The sequence below is a fragment of the Myotis lucifugus genome, unplaced genomic scaffold (assembly GCF_000147115.1).
Source record: "Myotis lucifugus unplaced genomic scaffold, Myoluc2.0 scaffold_39, whole genome shotgun sequence".
Lineage (NCBI taxonomy): Eukaryota > Metazoa > Chordata > Mammalia > Chiroptera > Vespertilionidae > Myotis > Myotis lucifugus.
Window position 1 is genome coordinate 3,716,836 of NW_005871087.1, and position 21,236 is coordinate 3,738,071.

Genomic DNA, 21,236 nt, shown 5'->3' on the forward strand with positions numbered 1-21,236 from the left:
CTTTCGCCCGGGGAAGCGGGCGGTTTCTTCGGAGGAAAACCGGAAAGCCCCGTGGTGGACCCCCTGGCGGACCGTTTCCGAACGCTGGGGAATCGAAACTCCGCGGCGCTGCGTAGCCTGACTTAGGGGTGAGTGACGGGCTGTGGCCGGGGGAGGGTCGCGGGCAGGGCCGGGACCAACGGCCGCCGCGGTGGCCGTCCCGGAGGCAGGTCCTTTCTGTGGCCGGGAGCGGCCCCCGCCTGGGCATCCCTGCCCCCTGCCAGCCTCGCACCCGCGCTGTTCCAGGCCCATCCTGGTCCTTCGCTTTACTTCTCCTTATTTTCGTTCCGGACTCTGACTTACGGGAACGTCTTCGGGTTTATTTCATTCATGGAGACTGCTTTTATGTCTAAAACGTAAGAGGGACGCGTGGCTAGGGCGGTACTGCCTGGGGCGCCCGAGCAGTGGACTTCACCCCTGCACATTGTCGAGGTCGGCAGTAGGTGTTCATCGTTTCGCCAGTGTCTCCCTGTGCGTTGTGTGGTCTGCGACCTTTTGCCGAGTGACTGCGACATGCAAGGTAGGCAGAGACCCGGCCCTGCAGTCAGGGAACTCAAACAAGATATTCGCGAAAACTGCAGAACAGAGGAAAACAAAGATCGCTCCAGGATGTGTTGTTAGAAAAATGCTAAGATGATAAAAGACAGTGACGTACGAGGATTGGAATTGACCCGTGCCTCTTAAACGTGGAAGACGCTGTTTTATTTTTGTAATTTTAAATTGGATTGAGCAAGATCTCGCGGCATAATTTAAATTCCAGGTCTCTAAACATGCCATATCGAGTTTCCCAACCTGTTGTGATCACTCACTACAAGCATGTGTAAACTAGGAGCTGTGCATCCCTCACAGGGTTATTATAAAGTTTTAATGCGCTGTTGTTTCTAAAATCGGAAGTTGTGTACAAATGTAAAGTTTTAGTTTAAAGAGTATAGTGTCATGGGAAATGCACTGGATTAAGTCAGAACATTCACTCAGGATCTGCGTGCTGATTTTTCTATTTGTGCACTTGACGCTGGGCAAGAGATTAAATCTCCCCATTTTCTCTGTCTCTCCAGTGGTATTAAGGATTACTCTCCAAGGTACCAAAGCAAAGTTTCTACGAGTTTTGCTGGCTCTGGAGTCAACTGGTTGATTTTCATTTCTGGCTCCCGCACTTTCTACTTTTGTCTTTCTCAGTTGCTCCACCGGTGATAAGAGGAATTTCTTGCCCTCTTCAGAGGTCTTAATGTAGATTTAATGAATCGTTAAAAATAAACAAGACAGTTTCCCTCAAAGGCAAAGCGTATTGCCTGACATACTATAAACACTTGGTAAATATTAATTACCAACACAGAAGCTGTCATGATTAATAAAATGTGACATTTTCCATAATTCATGAACAGAGCCAATGTGGTATTTATATTCTGGATTATAGCTGTCATATCACTATTAGAGAATACTCATTGCTAACACTAGTAACATTTAGTGTACTACATAGGTGCTCAATTACATTGAGATGTATTATTTTATGAAAGGAATGAAAAGAAGTAGACTGCTCTTTATACCTATGTTAACCCTGAAAAATTCTTAGGATTCCTGGGCATGCAAATTCATTTCGGGACTGACACAGTTAGTGAGATAACTCAGTGAGGGTTATAAAAATGAGAAGGAAGTTTTTCATACTGTATATCTGGTGCTAAGTACATTTGGGGGCACTCACTGAGTTATAGGGCGTTTGAGTGCTGAGATACATAGATAGAATGACAGTATCTTGAAAAAAAGGCACTTATAACCTCTTTATAAAATAGTTAGGCCATTCCTGCCTCTAATTATTCATTAAAATAGAGAAAGGAGTGTTGGTTTTCTATAAGAATTAATTCTTGCTCCATAGTATCTTGACTACTCTATGAAGGGCTATTCTGGCTTTTCAGAGGTAGAAACATGATGGAAATGCTAAGTGAAGTAAGCCAGTCAGAGAAAGACAAATACCATTGATTTCAGTAATATGTGGAATCTAATGAACAAGATAAACAGAACAGAATGACAAAGTTTAGAGGGTGGGAGGGGAACTGGATAAAGGAAGGTGAAGGGATTAGCTAAAGAATATATATACATAGCCCATGGGCACAGACAATAGTGTGAGGGTGGGGGTGCTGGGTGGAGGTGGGCAAAGGGAGGAGGACATCTGCAATATTGTTAACAATAAAAAAACTTAGGAAGAAAAAAAGGTAATATAGAATAGAAAAAAGAAAGTAACAAATAGGCCTTTATTTAAACCCTACCTGTCATATACTGTCAGTGATTTTAGGCAAATTTACCTCACCTCTGAGTCTCTGTTTTCTTATCTGTGGTAGTCATCATTCTACCAAGTTTGGTGTGGACTAGTACTACATACCTTTTACTCAGTTCCTGGCAAAAATGTGAATTCCCTTATATCTGTAGGTTGCCATCCCATGTTCAGATTAAAATTTTGCCTTCACAATTTAGGAAGGTGGCATCTTAGTGATGTAGCTCAACCCTATCATTTTATTGGTGGGAAAATTTAGATCTGGGGAAGTAAAGTAATACTCAAGGCATCAGATTGTATACTAGAACCTAGATTTCTGAATCTTGGGCCAGAGTTCTACCTACCACTGAGCTCTGCCTTGTCCAGATTATTTTTGGTAAAATCAGATTCCACGCTATGTTTCCTCTCAGAATGTTGTATTAAGAGCATAAATTTGGCCCTAGCTGGCTTGGCTCAGTGGATAGAGTGTCAGCCTGGGGACTGAAGGGCCCCAGGTTCAATTCTGGTCAAGGGCACATGCCCAGGTTGCGGGCTTGATCCCCAGTAGGGGGCATGCAGGAGGCAGCCGATCAATAATTCTCTCTCATTGATGTTTCTATCTCCCTCTCCTTCCTCCCTGAAATCAATAAAAAAAAAATTTTTTTAAAAGAAAAGCATAAATTTGGCCCTGGCTGGGTAGCTTGGTTGGAGTGTTGTCTCCATACGCCAGGGTTGGGGATTTTATCCCTAGTCAGCTAGAGCAGCAGTCAGCCATGGATGGCTGGAGCCACAAGTCAATGTTCCTTTCTCTCTCTCTCAAAAAAAATCAATAAATTTTTTTAAAGGATATAAATTTGGAAGCTTATTTGGGTTCACATCCCAGCTTTGCCACTGATTAGTTATGTATCTGTTATTAAAGTATTTAATGTTAATAAGACTTTGTATATAAATTAGAATAATAGTACTAAATAGAAAAAAAATGCATGTGGAAGCCTGGCATACAGTAATTAAGCAATTAATGGTAGATATTACGATGATGAAATATGAGAAGATAATCATATTTATTCCTAGAAAAAAGACCAGTCTGGTGTCAGAAGGTATTTCTTTGTTTTCTAGTGTCTCGCACCCAGCATATGTAGCATATCTCAACTGAGGGTCCTCTCAGTGTTAACTGTAATGAAGACTGAAATTTAAGATTTTTAAAAATAATTCTGATTAACAATGTTTGATTCTATTTTTTCCTTTATGTCTCTCCCCTAGCCTTAGGAACTACTGTTCTGTTTCCTATCCACCTGATCTGGCAAATTGTGTCCTTCTTTCTCCATTATTATTGCAATATGTGATTTTATAAGAAATATATTTGGTCATTCAGGTAACCAAAATAATATTTCTCATATATCACAGCTCTCAAAACCCTTGGAGATTACTGAGGGATAAAAACTATGAGAGCATCTTTTGTCATAATACAGGAGTGAACAAAAGTAGCTCTACAGTTGTAATACAAATAAATACTACGGTAATTAAAAATAATACAAGAATAAACTGTTTCACATACTCATGAATGTAAACCTACTTTTGCCCACCCCTCTATTTGGTTTCATCCTCAATTCCGAAATCACATCACAGCCATAAAAGTGAAATGGGTGTCTTGTTATTTACCGGTATAACAAGCCCTTTCCACCAGGACTGGGTTTATGTTAATGAGATGACTTTTGGACAGCACCTGAGGATCGTGGCTGGTTGCCAGAAGAACCACCCATCTGATTAGAGGGTTGGAACTTATAGCCCCACAGACCTCAGGGTAGTGGAGAGGGGCTGGAGGTTGAATCAAATCAGTTGTCTATTATGTAATGAAACCTCCATAAAAATGCAGGCATAGTGAAACAGATTCTGCACCTGTGTTTACATCTCAGCTCTCCATTTACTGTGATACTATGGAAAATTACTAAAATTTCTTCTACATCAGTTTTTTCACTCATAATACTTTTAGAACAGTGACTGACACTAGTAAGCAATCAAATGTTATCTCAAGCAAGGACTGGTAAATAAAAACATTTTTCAAGCATCAATTAATTACTAATCTAAGATACATAAAACACCATTGAGAGTCCTCATTTAGAATGCTGTATTTGGTGTCTTAATTTAAAGGATTTTTTAGGTTCTTTTATGGCCTACGGTCCCTCTTACCTTGTCTTTCCCATGAGATTTTAAAAGGTTTCAGCTACTATTTCTCCTTCCATCGTGTTTTTTTCAGGAACATAACGCAGGTGGGGAAGTAACGCTGAATCTAACAACAAAAGTAGATGTAAAGAGCGAGTATATTTTAGCTAAGTAAGTAATTGGCTTCTTTTAGGTTTTCGACTCAGAGTTTGATTTGAATCCTACCTCTACCATTCTTCATTCAATAATCAATATTGAGTATCTTCCACACAGTGATGAGTTGGGGACACAATGATGAACAAAAAACAAGACATAACCTCTGCCGTCACAGAGCTAATGTTCTACTAGATTTAATTTTGAACAAATTGCTTTACCCTTCAAATTCTAACCAAATGTAGATGATGCCTACTTCATAGAATTATATGGATGAATTTAAATAATATTAAAATAATGTACATGGTACTGGGACATAGTGGACACTCAAATGTTAATTTCTTTGTCTTCTACTTTGAATGTATAACAAATATAATCAGTTACTGGTATGGAAAGAATATAGTGGAGTATGCATTAAAATATCTGTAATAATAAGGTAATGAATTACACTAAAAGTGTTTGAAAATTTATAATTGGAGAGGCTATAAACTTGCTGTTTATATCTAAGAATGGAAATGTTGATGAGGAAGAAATATATGGGTATAAAGAGTTTAAAATTGTTTATTCTTTGACGGAAAATGATATTTCACAACTTTTTATAAAACTTACTAATAGCTGAGATTATGGTTTTATATGATTTATAGATATCAACTATTTTAATGTTCTTAAAAACTCTATGAAGCAGTTGCTATTATTTCTTATACTTTATAACTAAGGAAACTGAGGCAGAGAGGTTAAGCAACTTGCCCAAAGTCACATAGACACTAAGTAGTAGAGCTTGGATTCAAACCCTTCACAGTCTGGTTTCAGAGTCTATGCTCTTAACCGTATACTATACTGCCTCTAAAACAAACAGGAATTTTGAACCATTGCCTCAATATTCACATTATTCTAAATATTCCTTCTTTTTCTGTTCATTTATTCAGTGAGACATTTATATTATATATATTTACTGTTTTAAATAGCTGTCATGGATACACTGGTAGAAGATGATATCTGCATTCTAAATCATGAAAAAGCCCATAGGAGAGATACAGTGACTCCGGTCTCAATATATTCAGATGAGTCTGTTGCTTCACATTTTGCCCTTGTCACTGCATATGAAGACATCAAAAAACGACTCAAGGATTCAGAAAAAGAGAACTCTTTCCTAAAGAAAAGAATAAGATTTTTGGAAGAAAAGGTAATTATTTATTACCTTCATTACGTTTTGTGACCCAAAGAACAATTGAAAATATTTAAGGTATTAAATATTTTTCTGTCCTATCTTCCATGGTTGTACTAAACTTCCAAGGATAACTCACTGCTAACTTCAAAACCCTAGGTACTGTACTGATAGATAGCAATGTTTCACATACGCTGTGCTGGGGGAATATTTATAGAGTAGGATTTAGCAGAGTGCACAAATTTCATGCACTGGGCCTCTAGTATTTAATAAGTACAGTCAAGCCTCAGTTCTCAAACATCTCCCATCTTGAACAATTCATCTCTCAGGCGACAAAGGAGAGAATGCACGATTATGAGTCAATTTACCACTAAACTTTACATTGTAACATCTCAGGAAATTGTGCTGTGAATATTTTCATGTTTTTTTGCTTTTATTGCTGCTTATTATGATTAAATTTTCATTTTTTAGTGTACATTTCATTTCCTTTTTGTTAAATTTTCGTTTATATTTAATGTCCTTTTCATTTTTAAAGCATTTATTTATAGTATTTATAAAGTAAACAGTATATTAGACATGTACTGTGTACAATAAATATTAAAACAAAACAGGGAATCATTTGGGGGTCTGGAAGAGATTAATTCAGTTTACATTATTTCTAATGGGGGGGGGGGGAATGATTCCTTTTTCAATCAGCTTTCTGGAACAAATTAAGTTTGAGAACTGAGGTCTCACTGTAAAAGCATAAAATAGAATACTTTAACCCTTTTCGGTCCAACCTCGAGGTTGACTCGACAGACCAGGCACTAGGAGCAGGTCCAACGTCGAGCAATAAGAACATTAAAAAGTTCAATATTTAATCCCGTCAATTAATTTGGACCAGACTGTTTGAATTTCAAAAATAACATTGGACTGCAAAGGGTTAAAAAATATTCTGTCTTTTTTTGCTTTCTTAATCAGTAAAGGTTAATTGTATGGAAGTGAAATGTCCAGATAATTACAGTCCAGGCTTTATTCCTGTATTACAATGATTAAAGTAAGATGTGATGCCACGAGAAGACTAATTATTTTATGTAGAATACCCTTTTAAGCTTTCTCTTATTTTATATCATTAGCTTACAGGCGCTTTATTCGATGAAGAAACAAGTTCTGTGGGACGAGAACAAGTAAATAAGGCCTATCATGCATATCGAGAGGTTTGCATTGATAGAGATAATTTAAAGAGCAAATTGGATAAAATGGTAAGTTGGTTTGAAAAGAATGATATTATATATTGCAAATGAGTTTTCTCATTCAAGATGTTAAAGTTAGAAATAAAAAATATTTATTAAATAAAAATTTAAAAATAAATATGCTCAAGGCAAAAATAGAAAGTATTAATAGCCTTAGCTGGTTTGGTTCAGTGGATAGAGCGTTGACCTGTGGACTGAAGGGTCCTGGGTTCAATTCTGGTCAAGGGCACATATCCAAGTTGTGGGCTCGATCCCCAGTGGGGGGCATGCAGGAGGCAGCCAATCAATGGTTCTCTCTCATCATTGATGTTTCTGTCTCTCCCTCTCCCTTCCTCTCTGAAATCAATAAAATATATATTTTTAAGAAAGTATTAATAGTAATGTTTGCAACTTAGTTCTATGCAAAATAAATCTATATATATAAAAAGCCAGTGACCGGAATGCTGGAACGACTGCAACAACTGGTTGCTATGACGCCCACTGTGGCAGCAAACCGGCTGATCAGGGGGTGGGGCCAGCCAGCCAACCTCCCGCCCCCTGGCCATCCCTGTCCCTGATCGCCCCGCCTACCCCCATAGGGGGTGGGGCCAGCTGGCCAACCTCCTGCAGCCCCTTCCCCCACCCGGCCCCACCCCAGATCGACCCCCCCCACCCCAATCGGCCCGCAGCACCTCTCCCCAGCCAGCTCCGCCTCTTATTGCCCCCCCCCCCCCCACCAATCAGGGGTGGGGCTGGCCAGCCAACCTCCCACAGCTGCTGACCCCTGATCAGCCCCCCCAACCCCATTCAGGAGCGGGCCGGCCAGCTCACTGCCCACATCCCCTCCCCACCCCCAATCGCCCACGGCCCCTCACCCCAGCCGGGCAACCTCCCGCTGTCTCCTCCTCCTGACAAGCCTGGCCCCTATCTGCCCCGATTGGGTCCAGGCTGGCCAGACCCCACCCGTGCACAAATTCGTGCACTGGTAGTAGTCTATATAATGATGTTAGGACTTAAATACATCTAACACCACTCACTTATTTTGAAAAATCAGGACATGGTAGAATTTGTCAGTATATATATATATTTTTTAAGGCCAGTGAATACTATGTCCCAAGTTAGAAAAAGACAAAAAGATTAGTGAAAAACTGAGTTCATTTTCCCACTTTGCTTTTAAAAGGCTAGAATCAGTTTTTCAACATCTACCTGAAAATTAATATATAATATCACCTGCAGATTTTGTTGAATGTAATTTGGCATTTTCCCTACTTAACTAGAATAAAGACAACTCTGAATCTTTGAAAGTATTGAATGAACAGCTGCAGTCTAAAGAAGTAGAACTCCTCCAGCTAAGAACAGAGGTGGAAACTCAGCAGGGTATGCCACTTGTTATAAATATTCTAACGGGATTAATACATATTTTCTGTTTGTGTGTTATATCCATGATCACTTTACTTTATCTGTATGCTATGGCTTTAACTTATTTAATTTTTAGGATTATATTAATTTATTCTGCTTTCAACTCCTTTTAACTTTTCCTTAGATATAAATTGCACTATTCCTGGGGGAGAGGTGGAGGAAGTTTTTATTCAGGGCTAGTTTGTGATAAAGTAGATGAAGAAAGGAGTAGAACCCCATCCTTGTCAAAACCTCTTGCCCACTGGTATGTCCTGGCTTTTCTTCCCACTAATCTTTGTCCACTGTTAGACATACTGTCATGGACTGGTTACAATTACTTTTTTAAAAAAATATTCTGAAGGTTATTAAAATGTGCAGATGAGCAATGAGTTGCTAGGGTGAAAAGTTCGGTCTGTGGGATATGAGTATTAGCATGTTTGCGTGAACATTCTAATGAAACAACCTGAAAAGTAGGCCTCTGAGAGACCTTTTGATAGGAGATTGAGATGAGATCTCTTATGGTAGTTTAGTGGGACTTTTCTAGGTAGACTAAGGAACGAAATCAGAGTAAGTCAGTATTCAGTTGTATGAAGGGGTCCACAGTGGAAGGTTTATGAATAAAATTGTTTTGACAATTTTTTCGGTTTAAGTGTCAAACTTCATACTCTGAAAGGACTATGTAGAGTGATTAGTGGAGTGAGCCTCAGTTTACTCACTTTATTTAATTTTTGTCACTGTCTTAACCTTGACTTATATAAAGATTATTAATCTAATTTTAGCATATGCTTGACTAGTATATATCTTGAAGTTCCATGCTGACCAATTTATACTTTAACCTAAACAGAAAATCAAGGATAGGGGTGAACAATACATTCTAAACAATGCTTGCTAAATTTTTTATTCTAATTAGCATAGATTTTTAAAGCAATTACTGTTTTTAGAAAACTATTACTAATTTTCCATATATTATATTAGTTTTTCTATTATCTGCATTTTACTAGCATAACTTTTTTGAATTGTAAGTGGAAGACAGAAAAAAAATTGTGATGTCCCCCTTTTTTCCAGTGATAAGGAATTTAAATCCACCTTCATCAAACTGGGAGGTGGAAAAGTTGAGTTGTGACCTGAAGATCCATGGCTTGGAACAAGAACTAGAACTGATGAAGAAAGAATGTAATAATCTCAGAATAGAGCTACAAAAAGCCAAACAAACGGTACTGCAGAGTTAAATTGAGAAATTCAGATTCTGTGTGCATTGTATGAATGACTTGACTAGGGATAAAATCACAGAGTTAACAAATTCTAACTACTTAGAGTTACATTCTCTGAAAAATTCACCTTTATCCTCCCGTTTGTGCTAAAATCTGATATACTGTATACTTTTAGCATAATCCCAGAATTATATAATTTTGTTGTATAAAAACTAACTTTTATAAAGCTTATTATTTATTAATGTATTAAAGCTATTCTTTCAAACTCCCTTTCCTTCAATTTCCTTAAGTCATTTTTTCCTCTGGTTTAAAGACAACTCGGTTTTAAGTTTCCCTTTTATTTTCCTTAATAATTTAATAAATATAGACACCACAAGAGACAACTTGATTTTTAGAATTTTTAAAAAAGACTTTACAGAGGCCACTTGTTTTCAGAAGTCTGATACTTTGGGGCAAGTTTAATTTTCAGCAAAAAGCTGAGAATTCAAGAATTTGGGGCGGGGGAGAGGAGAGCAAACCCAAAACACCCTGCTTAGCTGCTTAAGTGTGGTTAGCTTAAAGTCATCCATTAAAACACGGGTGCCTGTCTGTCTTCACCAAGAGTCTATTTACTAATATTTTACATTGGGTTCTAACAAGTTTGGATACATGTTTTCCGATGTCATAGCAAATAGTGCCAAGGATAAAAAGAAGAGATGATGGAGAAGCAGGCTGGTGTGAGAGCAGTGCAGCAAATGCAAATTTTAAAAGTTATGGATTCAGATAGCCTTTCTATGCATCATATATATAGTCATGTATTTCAAACTAAGGTACCCAGCTGGATAATTATTTCTCAGCTCAACCATTTTGCCCATCTGAGCATTTCAGCACTATTGAGCCGTGTCACCTACTCGAGGTGCCTCTGCATGTCACTAACTAAAAGAAGACTACTTCCAACACTTCCCGACAGACAGCCAGGATGTGCTTCTGAATCCAAACTGTCCTTATATAGAGCTGACAGTCCTCTCATTACTACAATGCAGTCTTTGTCTAAGGTGATCACTGGGTAAGAATGAGCCAGGAATCAAGAGTAATACCATCCTGCCTTGGCCTTGACGGAATGAATTCCTGTAAACTGAACAAAGAACTTGTCTTGGAGCCCCCAACCCTGATAAAGGGGAAACAGTACAAAAATTACAGTCAATTCTTGTTAGAGCCAAAATGTTTTCTTTTTCCTATTTGACACCTCAAGTTGATTTTCCCAGCTTTGAACCTGTGACTATGTTCCACAATTCCTTCAAAGGCTTTTAGCATCCTTTCCCACAAGCCCAGGTGCCAGTAGCCCTGAGAGGCTTCTCTTAAAAAGATGTACTTGGACCTAAAAATCTGCACCTTGAAGCTCTGAATTATAACTGTCAGAAGCTCAGAATGTATAATTATACATTCTACTTCTAATAATTTGATAGCTTGTATACATAATGGGTATTTCCTTATAGAGTAGGAAACAGTATCATGGAATCATAAAAAACTTGGCTCATAATTGTGGTATGTATGTGTTATAGTTCAGTTCTTATTACTCTTTTCCACTAGATGGTGCTAGGGGATAAATTTGCTTTTAGTTTAATTCATCTATCATAAATCACAGAAACAGACTTGAAGATAGAAGAAACTTTATCACTTCTTACTACTGATGAAACAATCTGAGAGACTAAGAAACTTTGAGTCTAAGGTGAGATGGGGTGAATAATTTTTTTAAAAAAAGGTCCCCACCTTCATTAGAATTTATTTGGCAGAGAAAGGTGAGATATAAAGTTAAAAATGCTTACAACTAATATAAGAAAATAAACCAGGAAAGGGAAGAGTGGAAATGCTTAATTCATCAAGGGTTCCAGATTGAAATCTTATACTGACATTGTGGGATGTGTAATTTTAAGTCTTGTTTCAAAGGTGTTGGTTAGCATGAGAATCAAAAAGCATGCCAAAGAGATAAATATATGTTCACATTAATAATCTTGCTTATGTCTACTATAGCCATATTTACAAATATTTTTAAGATAGTACTTTCTGTGAAAGATATAACACCTTCTGAAAAGTGATACAGCATCCTATGTGAACATAATAGTGTTTTTTGGTTTGTTTGCTTAAATATTTAGTGAATTCATTTGATTAGTGTTTGGTATTAATGAGGTCAAGGTTCTAGGGTCAGTTCCACTATGGGCCTATTAGACCAGCGGTTGCCAACCTTTCAGACCTCACGGACCACTGGTTGGTGACCGCTGTTTTAGACTTTCTGTAGCCCCCAATATTCCAGCCCTTGTTATCCAGTATAGTTGATACTTTGTGAAAAAAACAGCCACCATTGCCAAAGAAGTATAGGAAACACTGGATCAGTAAAAGGGAGATGGTGTAGATGTCTAAGGTCCCTAATAATAGCCCATTCACAATGTACTACAGTGACTGTAAGGTCTGAGAAGTCCTCTAGTACAGGAAGCTGTTTAACTTGAGCAATGTTTCCCAAGCCATGGGTCAGCCCCTTTATGGGAAACTCCCACATCATATGGCACCAGTTAGGAAACAGGCAAACTAGTGACTGGCTAGGAACTGGATTTTTTAATATTAGAGACAATTCATTTGTGCTTAATGTTAGTTTACATTAGATTTTTCTGAATTGTTAGGCAATAGCTGGAAAAATATTTTCCAACCCAAACTGTCATATTTTTAAAAAAATATCATTAACTTTAAAAATGAAGGTTTCCAGCCTTGGCCGATTGTCACTTAGTTGATTGGGCATGCGCCAGGAGGTTCCTGGTTCGATTCCCGGTCAAGGGCACAGGCCTGGATTGCTGGCTCCATCCCCAATGGCAACCGATGTTACACTCTCACATCAATATTTCTCTTCCTTCCTCTCTCTCTTAAAAAAAAAAAAAAAAAAAAAAAAAGTCAATAAACTATTCTTTAAAAAAATGAAGGTTTCAATTCTACATATATGTTTCAGTATACATTAATTTAAATGTATATTTTTAATCAGTGATACAAAGAAACTAAAAGTGACCTGATGTGATTCCTTTATCTCCTATGGAGAACAGGAAAGAAAAATGTCCAAGGTCATATGCTATGGACCTTGTGTGACTCTTGGGCCAGTTCTCTTTTCCCTCTATTGTGCTTCCCAAGATAACAACTTAAAGGATTTTTAGTTGGTATTTTTTGAATAATCAGAGATCCAAAAATGCTTTAACTCCTATAATAGAAAACATTTTAATATTTTACTCTCCCAAGTTCAGAGTACTCACAAAGTCCTTATACAGCTTTTTAATGTTTCATGTTAAAACACATATAGATTATGTAAATAAAAAATACTAAAATTAAATTCTGTTCTCTCAGTTTATACGGGCCACTTCTGCCAAGTGAATTAGTACCCATGGTAGTGATTTTTGTTACAGATCCTTAAATGAGGATGCACTGAAAGCAAGTGTGTTACAGAGTTGTCTTGAACATATCTACTTTTTAATGTTATTTTTTTCTGTCATATCTATAATCTACACCACTAAAACTTAAAATATATAAAGGATTTTATAGACTCGTGGAATAAGGAAGTTTATGCTGATTTAAAAAAAAATAACCTGTTAAATTTTGATACTTTTAAAAAATATCAAAAAGTGAAATACCAATAAAACTTCATTTTTTCATGGAATTCATTCACATGTACCTTGAGTGAGCATTACTTTGTTATTTGTTACCCTTTTTAGAATATAGACTTTAGATTTCAGAAGTACATTTTGTAAGATTCCAAATTCTTTTACATAAGAGCATTTTTTAAAATTAAAGCATTAATGACTAAATAATTAGAATTGATTTTGAAATATCTTGTGTAGGTTTGGAGGTGTTTTCATAAAATTGAATATCAAATCTAGTTTATGCTGTACAGTTATAGACATTCTACCCATCTGAAAGATGTGTCTGGTATTGAGAATAAATAGAATGTAACAACTTTTAAACTTTTTTAAAACAAATGACAGGATCCATCTCAGGAAGACAATCTGCAGAGCAGAGATCTCCAAAGACTAAGCATTTCAAGGTATGAACATTATTCAGCATTCAAAAATAATATATTCTTCTTCTATAGACTACTTTGTATATAGGTACTTAGTTTTTTTTTTAATTTTATTTAGCCTTAAAAACGGATATTACTTGGGTACTGCATGTAATGTCTGATCACAATATATAAAATACATTTAACTCAGTGGTTCTCAACCTTCTGGCCCTTTAAATACAGTTCCTCATGTTGTGACCCAACCATAAAATTATTTTCGTTGCTACTTCATAACTGTAATGTTGCTACTGTTATGAATCGTAATGTAAATATCTGATATGCAGGATGGTCTTAGGCGACCCCTGTGAAAGGGTCGTTCAACCGCCAAAGGGGTCGCTATCCACAGGTTGAGAACCACTGACTTAACTGATGCTTAAAATATGCTTGAACTTTAGTAGAAAGGTGCATAATGTAATGCCTTAAACAAAATATTTGAACATTCAATAATATTTTAGGTAGGATATTAGAGAGTTAATTGTGTAGAAGTACTCTGTAATAAATCCTAATTTATACATAGAGAATTATGCAATTCTTACACTAATATCACTTATCTTAAGGATAAACTTGGACAGCCTTAGTCTTTGGTATAACATAAATTCTTAAAAGAATTATCCTTCTGGGATAAGAACAAAAGTAGTCTGTTAAGTGTGCAATAAGCATATGTCTAAAAAAAACAAAAAACTACCTGCACACTTTAATTCAAAAAATACATTATTGCTAAAAAATGCTAACCATCAGAGGTAAATGTATAGTGTCAATTAAGAAAACTGGGCTTTTACATAATTTTACTTTGTAAGCAGGACATGTACCCCTTCTTGAGATGTGGATAAAAAGGTTTCATTACACTTAAAATTTAGAAGTATGAAATATTTTAAGGGGCTAATAAGATTGTGTTGACAGTATGCATATTGTGGGTGATATGAAAAATGTTACCCCACCCCCCCAAGCCAGTCAGTTATTAGACTGGATAACTAAAAGATGTTTTTGAGCAGCAGCATGTTAGAGTGAAGTAAATTCTTCTTGGACCTGTTTCCTCAAGTAAAATTCGGTAACCTAGTTGCCAAGTTGGCCTGAGAATGTGGGTGAAGTGCCTAGCATATAATAAATGCTCAAACAACTTTTTTTGTTTGTTTCATCTATTGCTTTTAGTGTTCTCATTTTGGATGCTTTAGTGTTGCATCTCAGTGTTTGAGTAGTTTTACAAGTTCTTTATAGAAACCATATATATTAATAGGATTTTGCTTGCATGGCATTTAAAGCAAAACTTAACTTTAATCCCCTGTCGGGTGGGCAAAGGGGGTTGGTATTGCAGTATAATCTCAAAGATGCCTTGTTAAGTGAAAATTAGTTGGAATTCTGCTAAAGATTTGTGGGTGACAACTTTCCTTTTCCAATTCCACTTGAGTAATATTTAAACATTTTATTTAAATAGATAAAATTAAAAATTAATTTGTAACACTATAGCACTTTAGTGTTAGTTGTAAAGTACCTGCCATTACTTCATTATCCACAAGAGGGAGAGCTTGTTCTTAGTAATAATTTCAGATATTTATATCTGTAGTTTTCAATCCAGGTGACATTAAGGACAAAAGAAAAAGACTAGATAGATGTTCAACTTCGTGATCTAGTTGTTAGTTTAACATAACTTATAAGCAGTCTTCATTAAACTGAATTGGAAAATCTGTATCAGACATTGCTTCTAATACCTCTATGATAATTCTCTTTTATTTTATATGCTTAGCTATTTTGAATGTTTAAATATGTTTGATATTCCAGTATCCAAACACTATCTTGGTATTTGCTTTTCTTTTCTACAAGTCAGGTACTGATATACCATCTCATGCCAATAATGAAACACTACTTTTAGGCAGCATGATTCATATTTTGACTGTCTCCATGAATTATTAGCACACATACAGTGTTCATACTTACTGCTATGTAATAAGTAACTCCGGAAAGCACACCAAATGCCCAGGTTTGCACCAAGGACCAACAACTCTCTTCACAATGAAGATAGGTTACTATGTGAAACATTCAATGTAGCACCATCTCAGATGTTTACTGGTGAAGTAGAGTGGATTAATTTTTGTGACATAATTATTCACACCTGTCAAAAACCTGCAAAAATCCCTGTGATTTTTAAAAATATATATTTTATTGATTTCAGAGAGGTAAGGAGAGGGTGAGGGAGAAACATCAATGATGAGAGAGAATCATTGACCGGCTGCCTCCTGCACAGCAACCTGAGCATATGACCTGACTGGGGATCGAACCGTGACCTCCTGGTTCATAGGTCAGTGCTCAACCACTGAACCATGCCGGCCAGGCAGCCCTGTGATTTTTAATAGACTACTGGTGAACAAGTGATGTTTACAACAGACTAAAACCTGTAGATTTCTCTCAGAGGCAGTAGAAAGTATTCCACTGCTACTATTGAAAGCATTCTATATAACCTTACATAATTCAAAATAATTGGTTTTTAATATATCTGTTGCTTCTGTGATTAAAATAGGACATTAGATTTAAGTATCAAGAGTATTATTCCTTGAAATTTGTTTTAAAAGGTTTTCATTTAAAGCTAGACAAAAATTAAAGCATGAAGTGACATATCTGTCCAATTTTATTTCATTGCTACTACAATTACACTAATCTGTATGAAAAAATACTGGTCATTTGACACTATGGTAACAGTTGTTCTTACTCTAATATTTTATGTATTCTAGTACAGCAAAGTTAAGAATATATATTGTAGATTTTGATTTATTTAGTTAATTAAGAACCTAAAAAGGGGGGAAATCATGAATATCCAAGTAAGAATATTTAGTTGAAGATGAAACTTATTAAAAATTAGGTTTAAAATAACTAACATAATTTATCAGATAATTGAGGTAAAAATACTTTTAATCATAAAAACGAGAGGCATTTGTGAAGTTTTTATTTCTGTTTCATATGATCCTCTCTCCCTAGTTTTTCCCCCCGTACCAGGAAATCATCTGGCTTTTCATGTCTTATGCTGTCATGTCACATTGGTTTAGTACCAACAGTATGAGACAGCCCAGTCAAACATAAAAGAATGGAATACATGAAACCCAAATTTTATTTTAATGGGGCTTGGGTGTACATTCAGCAATTGATATGAGTATTTCAATTCACAGTGTCAAAACAGAATAATCATAAGATAAATACAAATTTAAAACCCATACATGAATATCACTTTAGTCTTGATCAGTTATTCCTTACTATTGAATGTATTAACACAATTGCACTGTAATTATGATAAAATCTCAATTCTGAGACAAGAACTATAAGAAACTCATTGGTTAGAATACTTTTTTTCATAATACTCTTCTTTTTAGTATAGTTCAGTTAATTGCTAGAAATTAGGTCAGTGTTATTATTATGAATAAAGTCTTTTCATTTGTTATAATGTCCTAATTAAGTATCTTTCAGTTATTTAATGAGGAAGTTTTAACTTACACCATCTCAAAACTAATTCAAGCAGAAATGCAAATATGAGCATTTCTATTTTAAAGTTATTCTCTTCTGTTCACAAAGAGAAGAATGACCATTAACTTTTTTTAAAACCCTGTATTTCAGTGATGATGTGCAAAATGTATACTGGGAGCTGAAGAGAGAAATGTCTAATTTACATCTGGTGACTCAAGTACAGGTTGAACTACTAAGAAAACTGAAAACCCCAACTGCGATCAAGAAAGGCAAGTCAATGTTTGCCGGAAACCACTGATTCCAGCCAAAAGCTTGAAGAGCAACTAAGTTATCGTATCTTATCAAAATCTCATCAAATGAGTTTGATAAGCCAAAGAATATATAGTATGTTCACAGCCTACCCAGTCTCTGCTTTGGCTTCAGTCTCATACTGGTCAACTTCACACATAAAGGTGTTGCTGATGTGTTTTTTCTTCAGTACTGTATTCTTTCCCCTTGTGGCTTTTTTTCTCAGCCAAGTGTTGCTTATGTGTATAAGGCTGAGGTGTTAAGTTTGCTCTAGTTGACCTTTTACCACAACTACTTCATATATTTGAAAAAAAACAAAAAAACACCAAGACACCCAAAGCTATTTTTCATTACAGAGTATACCAAAGACCTAGCTCTTTCAATTGTTTGCTTTGAAAAAAGTAACTTTGATTATTTGGTTTTCATTTTTTGCAAAGTTATTTTTTCTGTCCATGAAAGATAGGTTATTTAGAAGAGAGGCTAGATGTTTATCCCCTTCAGCCAAACAAAAATTTTCATTGCTTTTCCTTTCATATTTTACCTGTTTGGCTGACTGAACTTTTAGTTTTGTGTTAACTAGTAGTGGTTACTTTGCCAAAGCTATTTTTATACCTCAGAGAAAAATCAGTGCATTTATACCTTTTATTACATAACAGTTGTATTTCTGAGAAGATGTGTGATATAAATTTGAGTGCCCTAAAATTTACTTTTTAAAGTAATATGACTTTTTATAAAAAATAATCATTATCCAGTTTTAAATTGTTTATACTTCAGATTGTCCCTAGAGTGCAAAAAAAAAAATAAAATTTATAAATAGCTCTCCTCAGGAGTATACACTCGTGGGCGGAAATGTTGCATATTGTGAAGGAAAACTAAGTTCAGAATTTGTTTCATTTTCTACAGTTAGTGACTTATGAATCAAAACAAAATAATATAGTACTTTGGCAGGCCCTCACTTAATTTATGGTTCATTTTGTCCTTGAGTTTTCTAGTGGCCAGGGTTATATATAAGGGAATATTAGTTGATAGTAGAAATAAGACTTCTCTTAAAAGGGACTCATACAGTAATTTTGCAGTGAGTTTTCAGTGTGGCTCTTTATTTATATAATAAATATAATTTCCAAATAATAATAAAGGAAAAATGCTTTCCCTATTTAGAAATGATTCATTCTTGTGTCTTGAGCTGGTGATAAATTTTTAGTGCTTTGAACTATAAGTTTCCTAGGACATTTCGTATAACAGTGGCAGGCTTGAGGCCACCACTCCTCACGACAAAATTCAGTGCTCTGAGGAGCAGACAGAGACAAGACTAGATTACCTTTTTCCTGACTACAATACCATCCTGTCCAAAAGCTGAACAGTATTACTTCCAATTCTCTCACTCCTGTCTCTCCTCCCAAGTAAAAAGACAGAGCTTATTTTATAATGTGGTTCAATTGCTTTGTTCTAAAACTACATAGAGTCAAGCTCAGTTGCAATTGGCATCCTTTTTGGCTTAGGAAAAATGATCTTTCTGCCCTGGGAATTGGAAGAGTAACAAAAGCTCATACTACCATTGTTTTGACTGTGGCTAAACAATAGCTTTAGAGCAGTCTGTTTTCTAAGCCATTACATGCTTACTGAAGAAATTTTTTGTTATTTTTTTTTTTTACTTGGCTTATATTGTGACAGTAGCAGAACTTACATTATATGTATTTCATAAGATACTGGATTATTTTATAGCTGTTATTTAAACTGTTTTATTCATAAAAGCCTGAACACATATTATTTAGGTCTCACCAATTCATAATATAATTCTTTCTGAAAAAACTTGCTTTTGGACCACCTATGGAAAAAAAAGATTTGAATAAATAAAGGAATATGATATTTAATAATAAATACTGAAATTTAAGGAAAGCCTTCTTATTCTCTACTGAAGTAAAAAGTCTGCAAGCCTTCTCTAGCCACATTAAGAGCCCCGAACAGAATCTTTACTTGTATTTTAACTTTATTGGTTTCCCACTTTTAAAAATTTTAAATTCTTCACCTTTAATAGTGCAATGATACAGGCGGGATAGGATTACTATGCTGTGTCCATTTTGCAAGTGAGAAAAGTGATACCTGGAACAGTGCAGTGACTTCCCTAAGTTGGAAATGTTCACTTTACTTCCAGTTATAAATTCAACCAATTAATGTTAATTTTATGATAAAAAATGCCATGACAACTGACATTTGGCCTGTACTTTCTCTTTTAGCGTGTGCCCCTGTAGGATTCATGGAAGACCTTGGGAAAGAAAGCACAAAACTGCACTTGACGAATTTCACTGCAACATACAAAAGACACCCCCCTCTCTCACCAAATGGCAAAACTCTTTGTCATACCACATCTCCCCCTTTACCAGGAGATGTAAAGATTTTATCAGAGAAAGCAATTCTCCAATCATGGACAGATAACGAGAGACCTATTCCTCATGACTGTTCAAACTTTCAGGAACACTACTCATATGGCAGAAATTCTCTGGAAGACAATTCTTGGGTACTCCCAAGCCCTCCTAAATCAAGTGAAACAGCATTTGGGGAAACTAAAAATAAAACTTTGCCTTTATCCATCCTGCCACCCCCGCATAACTTGGATCAACGTAATCAAAACTGCCTTTATAAGAATTAATTCTGAAGAGATCTGTGACTTGGTCATGAGGTTGCTGTACCTCCCGCAAGTATTCTTGAGAAATTATTTAATAAACTGAAAGCAGGTTTCGATTCAACTTTTGCAGAGTTCTTCAATGTACACATTTGCACATACTGTAATGTATTATGTAGTTGATTTTCCAGTATGAGAGCAACCCTCCAGCTTCACATTCTGGCTAAGAATCAGATATATACTACTAATAAATTAATAAACTTGAGGTGTTTCAAAAAGACAGTTCTGTCTTTGATCATGTTTGTACATTTCTGCCTCACATAAAGAATGGCATTGAAAGTTTTTAGAACGGTTTTACATTAGACATTGTGAAATGTCTAAATAGCTGTTCATTAAAAATAGAGGAGGCCGTTAATGTAAGAGAAAATTTATATAAGTTGCTTTAAGTTACATAAGCAAATGGCAATGTGAATAGTTACATTTCCTGTTGAGAAATATATGAAAAATATAAATAGTGGAATAACAGTATGTAGGTTTTCCATCTCTATATGCTATTGTGTTTCAAAATTTAAAATCATTTTTAAACACAATGTTTTTGATAAAGCTTAGAATTGCAATTTGAATTTTAAGACTTGAAATAACCTGACCACAGAAGCCAACTTTATCCCAGTACATCTCCAGTCCTAATTGAAAAGTGATGAAATAGTTGAAAGTCTATGTAGTGTGTGAATAACTATTATAATCCTATACATCAACCAATTAGAAGTAGAGCATCACAAAGGTTTCAGTCTAATCTGTCCCTTCAGGGTCCATAATGAAAATCTAAATGTGTAATTTATAAAGTAATTTTCTTCAAAGCGTCTACAGTACACTCACTTGTTATATAGAGCAGCTTATAAATTGTTAGATTTTGGTTTGAAATGTAATGTGTTACTTATTGAGTGATTTTTAATTAATTGATTTAAGAATTTTAATTCTAGAAACCAAATTCTGTGCCATATTGATATCGTATAATTGTAAAATGTCCTCAAACTTTTTTATTCTAAGTGGCCTATAATTTATAAACAAGAAAATAACAAGGATGGCTTCACATGGAAACTTATATCAATTTTTTCAGGGTTGCAGTATTAAGAATACTAGTAATAAAATGTATTACTTGATTTCATACATCCTTTGCCTGAGATAAAGTGTTTCATGTGGGAAACCTTTAGCCTTGTTAATAGACAGTTT

At 35.6% G+C, this 21,236-nt stretch overlaps 2 protein-coding genes and 1 pseudogene across 8 annotated transcripts in view; 1 reads left to right on the top strand and 2 right to left on the bottom strand.

Annotated features, from left to right (window-relative positions):
* The window catches only part of LOC111825766, a 7,003-nt pseudogene extending 6,513 nt beyond the window's left edge, over positions 1 to 490 (bottom strand).
* AZI2 (5-azacytidine induced 2) lies at positions 37 to 21,173 on the top strand. Of its 3 annotated transcripts, XM_014454821.2 has the most exons (9): positions 49 to 128; positions 4,539 to 4,615; positions 5,563 to 5,780; positions 6,878 to 7,003; positions 8,251 to 8,350; positions 9,437 to 9,585; positions 13,578 to 13,636; positions 17,249 to 17,367; positions 19,621 to 21,173. In XM_014454821.2, exons 3-9 carry the CDS (start codon positions 5,568 to 5,570, stop codon positions 20,031 to 20,033), a joined length of 1,179 nt encoding a protein of 392 aa, XP_014310307.1. In that variant the 5' UTR covers positions 49 to 128; positions 4,539 to 4,615; positions 5,563 to 5,567; the 3' UTR covers positions 20,034 to 21,173. The 3 variants fall into 3 exon arrangements, with proteins under 3 accessions (XP_006087660.1, XP_014310307.1, XP_014310306.1); XM_006087598.3 differs by lacking the exon at positions 4,539 to 4,615 and having other exon boundaries at positions 37 to 128; XM_014454820.2 differs by lacking the exons at positions 49 to 128; positions 4,539 to 4,615 and adding an exon at positions 285 to 559.
* Positions 19,101 to 21,236, bottom strand: part of CMC1 (C-X9-C motif containing 1) — a 60,973-nt gene continuing 58,837 nt past the window's right edge. For all 5 annotated transcript variants that reach the window (XM_023752963.1, XM_023752960.1, XM_023752959.1 and 2 more), the window contains one exon: positions 19,101 to 19,211. Coding sequence is in view for 1 of the 5 variants with exons in the window: in XM_023752960.1 (XP_023608728.1) it covers positions 19,151 to 19,211 (61 nt within the window). In the remaining 4 variants the exon portion in view is untranslated. The remainder of the gene's footprint in view (positions 19,212 to 21,236) is intronic.

Coding starts and splice junctions, on each gene's coding strand:
- AZI2 (XM_014454820.2), top strand. Junction 8,351..9,436: donor AGAGGTGGAAACTCAGCAGG/GTATGCCACTTG, acceptor CCTTTTTTCCAG/TGATAAGGAATTTAAATCCA. Junction 9,586..13,577: donor TACAAAAAGCCAAACAAACG/GTACTGCAGAGT, acceptor AACAAATGACAG/GATCCATCTCAGGAAGACAA.